The following is an 8039-nucleotide window of genomic DNA, read 5'->3' as shown; positions in this document are numbered from 1 at the left end:
TCATGAAACATGCAAAATAGATGAAATAACATAAGTATTGTGTCCCAATATGAAATATATCAATGAATAACAGCAAATTATGATATAAAATAGTGATGCAAATTGGACGTATCAACCACCTCCTCAAGCTACTTCCTCCGGCGACTATCTCATGGACCTACCTTCAGCCATGGATGCCTCCAGCGACCACCTCCTCGACCTTCCTCCGGCGAGCTACTCCACCCGGCCACAGTGATGACCAAGGCGGCGACCACGACCATGGTGAAAGGACACGGATGCCGCCTAGAGGAGGGGTGAATAGGAAGTTTGAAACTTTTATGAATATGTCTTAACAAATGCGGAATAAAACTAGCGTTTAATTTGTCAAGTACAAAACCTACATAACTAGGGTTCACCTATGTGCACCAACGACTTATGCTAAGCAATTCAAGCAACTATGTGATAGCAAGCTATATAAATTCAAGCACGAAGGCTATCACAAAGTAAGGTGCATAGGTAACGAGCTCGGGTATAGGAATAACCGAAGTGACGCGGAGACAACGATGTATCCCGAAGTTCACACTCTTGCGAGTGCTACTCTCCGTAGGAGCGGTGTGGAGGACAAGTCACTCCAAACGCACGAGGGCCACCGTATTCTCCTCGAGAATTCCCACCAAAAGGGATGTCCTCGATCCACTATGGAACCTTAGGATGGTCACCGAACTCGCACAAAGCTTGGGGCTATCTCCACAACTTAATTGGAGACTCTCAATAAATTGCCACAAAGGCCTTTCCCTTGAAGAATCCCCACAATTTAATTGGAGTCCCCAAGAACACCACAAAGACCACAAAGACCACTAAGCCGTCTAGGGTCCAAAGACCCAAGAGGAGCAAGCTCCGGGAACAAGGTTCCGAAGTGAATATCTCACGAACTTTCACCTCCACGTATCGTTGCGGAGAAGTCAAACCGATGCACCAAATGCAATGGAAGAACACCACAAAGATGGTCAGATCCTTCACTCTCGAATTCCAACAAAGCTACTAAAGCTATTGGGGGAATAAAAGACGAAGAACAAAATAGAAGAGGAACACCAAATATCTCTCCAAGATCTAGATCTAAGGATTCCCTCACAAAGAGGGAAATTTGATCGGTGCAAATATGGATCTAGATCTCCTCCCTCTTTTCCTCAAGTATGAGCAAGAATCATGGAGGGATTGAGGGAAGGAAAGCTCTCATGAGTTCAACAATGGTGAAGAGCTTGTTGGGGAAGAAGAAGTGTTGCCAAAGAGAGAGAAAAACAACCTTTTATGGGGCACCCACAAATCTGCCTGTTGGGCTTATAAAATCTGGCTTGGGCCGGTACTACCGGCCAGCCAAGGCGGTAGTACCGCCCAGCCCACTACCGCGGCGGCCAAACCAAGCAGCCACAGAAACTGCCAGAGTCAAAGCACGCAGGCACGTAAAATGTGTGGGTCCCCCTCGTGAGCGATCGCAAGAAACAGGTGGGAGGCGCGGGGATCGACGCGCGCAAGGAAGAGCGAGCGCTGGCGAGCGGGCCAGGGCGGCGGGGTGCAGTGCGCACGGGAGTGGTGGTGGCTGTGCAGCCCACGTGGGCGGGGCCCAGCGCGCCAAGGCCACTGAGCTAGACGCTCGGGTGCTAGTTGTGCGACCCGGAGACGACTACGCGCGTGAGGAGGGCCGGTACCCCCGACCTGGGCCGGCCGGTACCCCCAGCCAGGGCTGGCCGGTACCACCGGGCCTGGTACCGGTAAATGACCCAGGGTATACTGGGAGCAAAGGTAGCTGCCCGGTAGCGAGGGCGGTAGTACCGGCCAGAAAAAATTTCTTCTTTTAAACTCAAACTTGAAATGCAAATAACTTAAGATTGGAAAGTCCAAATGAGACGAAACTAATTTTGTTGGAAAGAGGACGACAAGAGCTAACCCCACAAAATATGAAAACTAGTGGGGGTGATTTATATGAATTTTAGAGAGATGCCTCTAAACCAGGAGAACCGAGAAAAACTCCAATATCGAAAACACAATATGTGATATACGCGGAATCCATTTTCGATGAACTAGAGCTTGTCATGGAAATAACCACAAGCTCTAAAACACCATGGAAAAGATCCAAATAACAACCAAGAGAGATGATGCAAGGATGCAAAGGTTTGACCACACTCCGAACGATACGATCGAGTTACTCATTCGAGAGCCCCTTGATAGTACGACCACTATCCTATAAATCGGTCTCCCAACTAAACCACCGAGACCGGTGAGAAAGAAACCCTATCGAGAACAAACCTTAACCTTGCGCATTCCACTTGAGTTCGATGATGATGATCTTGACCGCAACAAGATGAAACACCATTCTTGATTGTGCTTGCTTGATGTCTTTCAGATTGCTCCCCAATAATCCACTATGGAGAGCTTCTTCTTCGGTGCATCTCATTTCTTCGTATTGCAACCTTGACGCAAACTAATCGTTCAAGCATTGCCTATGGACAACTCCTACACATATAACTCAATGCAACCATTAGTCCATAGGGATTGCCATTAATTACCAAAACCACACATGGGGGCTCTATGCACTTTCACATGGCCACGGGAGAGCATCTCGATGGTGATAAATGGATCTTGATCTAGATCTAGATGGGATTTTTTAATTCTAGAAAATATTAAGGCCGGCGCACCATCCTGGACACTTGTGCGCCGACGGTAGCCGATTTTAGTGGGTCGGTGATAGGCCTTTTCCTAGTAGTGGCATGGACGAATAATCTCAACACGGCCTTATTGGGGGAGATCCCCAGCTTCATATCATCCGCCTACGCTAGATCCCACCTCCAGAGCCAGACATAAGTGAATATAAGAACTAGGATGCACCAGATCCGGTCGGAGAGATCTTGCGCTCTACTCCTAGACGCCATTGGGGGACACGACCTAGACCTAATGTACACCGGACCATGGCCGGTGCCTCCCCTCGGCCAACTGCAATGGTCAGGGTCGGTGGAAGCGGCCTAGGTTCGGCCTGAAGCTCTCAAGAAAGCTCTCAAACTACTGTAGATATGAGAGAGAGGAAAGCAGATAGAATGCATTCCTCTCTCAAGGGTAATGGGTTGCAACATGTGGAACAACACGCCCTAAATGTACAAGTATGCAACCACATATACAACTAATAGGATTCATTTTTATTTACTTTTGTGACACCTTCCGAAATCACAAATTCATATAGTGTACTATTTTTCCTTTTTTACAAAACATAGATACTAGTATTAATTTTCTTAAAATCGACATATTTTATTAAGGTATCACATGTTGACATTTTCGTCGTCCTCTAGGTTCCACAGGATAAGAGGGAGCCCATACCTAGGCACTAGTGTGATGAAGTTTGTGGGAATGTGAACATACTGGAAAGAGAGGGAGAAGTAAACCTTCCAAGGATCGTCGACATCACGGCCTGCATCTAGGTCATGGCATAGTTCCTCCCAATGCAGGATGCGTGGCCCATGTGAGATTTCCAACAACACATGCATGTGCTTGACAGCCCTCGGGGCGCCTTTCTCAAACCTCATGGGGTTGAACTTGTTAGCGTCATGTCCCCATGTGTCCTTGCTCTGCTGCAACATCACGAATGGAAATGTTATCATGATTTCTTTCGACACTTTGATGTTTGCTATTATTGTGTTAGAGGTGGTCATGCTATAGACTCTTAGTGTATCAAGGAGAAACATGCATGTTAAGTTGTATTTGTGTGCACAAGAAGATAAGAGAACTTGTACTTTTATGTATTTTGTGCATATGTAACTTGTGCATGTACTTGTTTTAGTTTGACAAAGACACGGGTGGTGAGGACATCCTTACATTTTCCTAGAACTTCCTCCCTTTGCTTCTCTTGCCATTGCGGGAACCTACTAAGTAGGAACATCACCCAAGGGATGAGGCTGGCACTTGTGTCATGCCGTGCAGCAAAGAAGGTCTTGATTTCACCGATACTCTCTTTGATGCTTAGCGCCTTGACTTTTGACATACGGGCCATTAGTATCATCTCAAGCAAGGCATCTCCTGACACACCCCTCGCAATTTGGTCCTTTATCAATTGCATGATCTTTTCCCGTCATCAACTTGTCCGGTTTCCGCGACCTAGGATGGCGATGAGTATCCGTTCATGGAAGATTTTTTTTTAGCTAGTTTGATATGATCACGATTTAGTCGACCGCTAGTTTGTTATTTATTTATTCATTTTTTTGTCTAGATTAGAAGAAAAATAGTAGTACAACATGAACACAGAGACAAAAAAAAAAAATAGACCAAATGGAAAACACAGGAAATGGAAAGAGAAAAAAGGGTCAATCCTAGGTGGCGAACAAGGAAAAAGAACGAGAAACTTATCCATCCGGCGTCGTCGCCGAGCGGGCCGGGCCCCACCCCGCTGTAGGACACCAACTGCAGAGTCGCTCGTCATCAGTCCGTCGCCGTCTCCGTCCTCTCTCCCCCCTTCCACGCCAGTCCAGAAGCCACCCTGCCGCCGCGCGCCCCCGCCCCAGCCCAAGCTCCACCCAGCTCAACGCCCGCATGGCCTTCGCCAGCTCGCCCCTGCCCGCGCCGGCTTCCCGCGCCATCGCGGGCCCCGCCCCGGAGTTCGCCTTCACGGCGGTCAACAGGAAGGGCGGCGTTTCGCTGCGGCGCCGGGGAGCCCAGCTCGGAGGTATCTATGCTTCACCGTAATTTCCACGTGCGCTCAACAAGTCAAGATTGATTCTTTCGCTTCGATTTGGAGCGAGGTAGACTGAATTTAGCTGCGATGTTCAGATGTCAGTGTACCTGACAATGCATTAGCCTTTGTTACTAAAGTTAGTGGATGGCTCAACATCTTTGTTTGCTCTGTACTTAGCAGCAGGCAGAAATCTGGTGATTCGGAACCGAACTGCAAGCTAACAGCACTTGCCAAGAAAATCTAAAAGCGTCCTTATTTGTTGTTCATGTTCGAAGAGGTAGGATGGATGGTTGAGCTGAGACCTGCTGTCTGATGTTCGTTTCCTGTTTGTTCTGCACCAGTTAGGGCTGAAGCTAACGAATCTGGAAGTGCTTTAGCGATTGATGCCCTCTCCCAGGTTAAACATGTTCTGCTTCCGATCACTGATCGCAACCCTTACCTCTCAGAAGGTACAAGACAGGTGTGTTCCCTTTTTCCGATGTTCATCAGTTTGCTGTTCGTTACTTCGTTGATAATTGAGTATGTAGAAGATATGTATACATTGACGGAATGTTAGCGGCTTAAGCTAAGTTTATGTACCCTGGGATCTACCACAAGTTGGGTTTGAGAGCCGTGTGATGGGTATTTCCAGGGCAGTTTGATTTAATCTTCAGCGGAACAACTTAGCTGACCATTTTAACTTTATCGTTCATTTTTACTTGCTCTGTATAGACTTGAAATAGTCGCTTATCCATAATGGCTGTTGATGTACCAGGCTGCAGCAACAACCACTTCCCTAGCAAAGAAGTATGGTGCAAACATTACAGTAGTTGGTACGATCTTAATTTCTTTGAAACATTTCCCTTCCTTTGCTTAATTAATTGTGCATATTCAGTGACATAGTATAAATTCTGCTGCATTATAAATCCATACTCTTCATTTCAGTTATTGACGATAAGCCCAAGGAGTCATTCCCAGAGCATGATACTCAAATGTCAAGCATTAGATGGCACCTTTCTGAAGGTTAGAACCATTTCACTTATTCTTTTTTTGAGAAATGGGAGCTGCATTGCATTAAGACAAGGCACTCTCAGATGCCATGAGGTTTACAACCAAGTCTGGGGGGTTAACAGCCCACACCTTACACACTTTATTCTCGCAGCTAAACTTTGCTAAAAGATGCGCTACACCATTACCAGTACGGCGCACATGCCTAATGGAGTGATCAACGAAGCCTTGCAGCATTGACTTGATTTCTTCCACCAATGGCCCATGTAGAGACCGATCAGTTTCACTGCTCCGTAGCTTTGTCACCACCCCTAGGCAATCCGACTCCAAACACACCTTCCGAATATCCTTTTCCTTTGCTAATATCAGTGCTCACTTGCAAGCTGGAAGTTCTATACGCTCAGGATCCGATATGGAGGTGAAGAAATGGCCTTCCCCGGCAACAAAACTGCCATGATGATTCCTTAGAATCACACCGCTTCCACGCTTCCACCATATCCTTCCTTTACCGAAAAAGCTCCGTACGTATTAGAGGATTCACGGATGCTGCCTTGCACAACACCCAGCCACTCCTCGACCATGAAAATAGAGCGTCTCACAATGTCAGATGGAGCAGCTATCTGGACATCACCCCTTGCGTCATTTCTAGCTAACCAAGCTTGGTAAATTACCATCACACAGATGCTTAGCTCTTTATCATTCAGCTTCCCTAGCCAGTCAAGGACCCATCCATGCAGCTCCCGGTGCCCTCGAACTGTGTTACCTGGGCCATGAAGTTGCAGCCCTGTTAGTTGGCGAGCACTTTCCCAAATAGCCACAGCATGCGGGCATCTCCAGAACCTGTGAATTAACGTCTCCTCGCGATTGCACACGATACATTTAATACCCTCTTTAATTTGCCTCCTTTGCAATTCCTTGCCAACCGCTAAACCATTCTGGATGAGTCTCCATACGTGGATTTTTGCCTTGCCTGGGACATCTGCCGCCCAAAGGGCGAGCCAACCTTTATGCTCGTCACAGTTCCTGGACGACCCTTCCCTTCGCTCCTTATCACTGTTTAACTGCACTTTCAAGTGGTATGCCGACTTGACACTAAATATCCCGTTTTTGGTGTAGTTCCAAGCCATGTAGTCATCAGTTCCAGCTCGACCTACAGGAATTTTCAGTATGAAGGGCATTGTAGCCACGCCTTACAAAGTTCTCAAAACATTAGCGGACAGCTCACGGCAGCAAGATAACCACCCAAACCTTCTAACCACACATTATAGACCCAATAGGAAAACATAACCTTTCCGAAGGTTATCCCCATATCATTCATCACCGCTTGTTTCTGAGTCGTGGTGCCTTTTCGTAACGGCGTACTGATGTCCATTCTTTTGTCCAGGTGGATTTACAGAGTTTGGGTTGATGGAGCGCCTTGGAGAAGGAAAGAAGCCGACGGCTATCATTGGAGAGGTCGCAGATGAGCTGGAGTTAGACCTTGTTGTCCTTAGCATGGAAGCGATCCACTCTAAGCACGTTGACGGGAATTTGCTTGCTGAATTCATCCCCTGCCCCGTTCTAATGCTCCCCCTCTGATCAGTTTGCTTGCTGGCTGTTTTTGTTTTAAGATGAAATTTCCGACTGTTTCCTGGATACGACGATACATTTGGGTTAGCTAATGGTTCTACCTTGTACGCTGCTGTCATGTTAGATTTGTGATTCTGTGAATATTTGCAGGAACATTAAGTGGTTTCTTTCTGAAATCTGCTGTGCCATGTTGCAGTTTTCATCGATCTGACAAGGCATGGTGCTGCCTGCTGCTTGTGCTGAAATTGTACTATGCAAAGAACAAGAAAGGATTTGTGTAGGCTATAAAGAAGCAATGGAAGGAAATAAAATAATGAAAAAATATCTGGAGATGTGATTCTGTGAAATTTCCAGGAACACTGGTTCCTCTCTGAAATCTGCTGTGCCATGTTGCTGTTTTCATCAAAATCACGAGAATTAAAAATAATTGGAGATGCGGGGTATCGATCCCCGTGCCTCTCGCATGCTAAGCGAGCGCTCTACCATCTGAGCTACATCCCCTTGTTGCTACAGAAAATAAATTAGTGATAATAACCTTTACTCTAGTTTTTTATTTATTGTGATGATATACTCTAGTTGCCCACGTACAAAGTAGACATCGGCGTCTTCGAATCATCAAAAGTACTAGTAAGTAGGACATGGGAAGATTTTATTTTTTCAAAGTTACGGGCCATAGTTGGTATACATATAACAGCATTAGAATATCCTCCTCATGTAGTCATGTGGCTGTAAAGAGATTGACACCTTGAGGCACATGAGGGAAGGGTTTGTTATGTCTCTCATCCAGGTA

At 46.4% G+C, this 8039-nt stretch overlaps 1 protein-coding gene and 1 non-coding gene across 2 annotated transcripts; one reads left to right on the top strand and one right to left on the bottom strand.

The window, feature by feature from the left end:
* The first annotated feature begins 4551 nt into the window (after positions 1 to 4551).
* On the top strand, positions 4552 to 7425 carry LOC124652177. The gene is made up of 5 exons (XM_047191197.1): positions 4552 to 4684; positions 5035 to 5153; positions 5448 to 5505; positions 5618 to 5695; positions 7065 to 7425. Exons 1-5 carry the CDS (start codon positions 4552 to 4554, stop codon positions 7256 to 7258), a joined length of 582 nt encoding a protein of 193 aa, XP_047047153.1. The 3' UTR covers positions 7259 to 7425.
* A 252-nt stretch (positions 7426 to 7677) lies between these two features.
* On the bottom strand, positions 7678 to 7750 carry TRNAA-AGC. Its single transcript has one exon. It is a non-coding gene; the product is annotated as a tRNA-Ala (tRNA).
* Positions 7751 to 8039: the final 289 nt, after the last annotated feature.

This window comes from Lolium rigidum, chromosome 5 (genome assembly GCF_022539505.1).
Source record: "Lolium rigidum isolate FL_2022 chromosome 5, APGP_CSIRO_Lrig_0.1, whole genome shotgun sequence".
Taxonomy (NCBI): Eukaryota; Viridiplantae; Streptophyta; class Magnoliopsida; order Poales; family Poaceae; genus Lolium; species Lolium rigidum.
The sequence above is the reverse complement of the archived record's forward strand: the minus strand, read 5'-3'. Positions and strand labels throughout refer to the sequence as shown.

What these genes read in the sequence shown, in the direction of transcription:
- LOC124652177 (XM_047191197.1), top strand. Translation starts at nt 4,552, where the DNA reads ATGGCCTTCGCCAGCTCGCCCCTGCCCGCGCCGGCTTCCCGCGCCATC. An exon ending in TCTCAGAAGGTACAAGACAG is followed by an intron (nt 5,154 to 5,447) that starts GTGTGTTCCCTT and finishes TTGATGTACCAG; the next exon opens with GCTGCAGCAACAACCACTTC. An exon ending in TGCAAACATTACAGTAGTTG is followed by an intron (nt 5,506 to 5,617) that starts GTACGATCTTAA and finishes TCTTCATTTCAG; the next exon opens with TTATTGACGATAAGCCCAAG.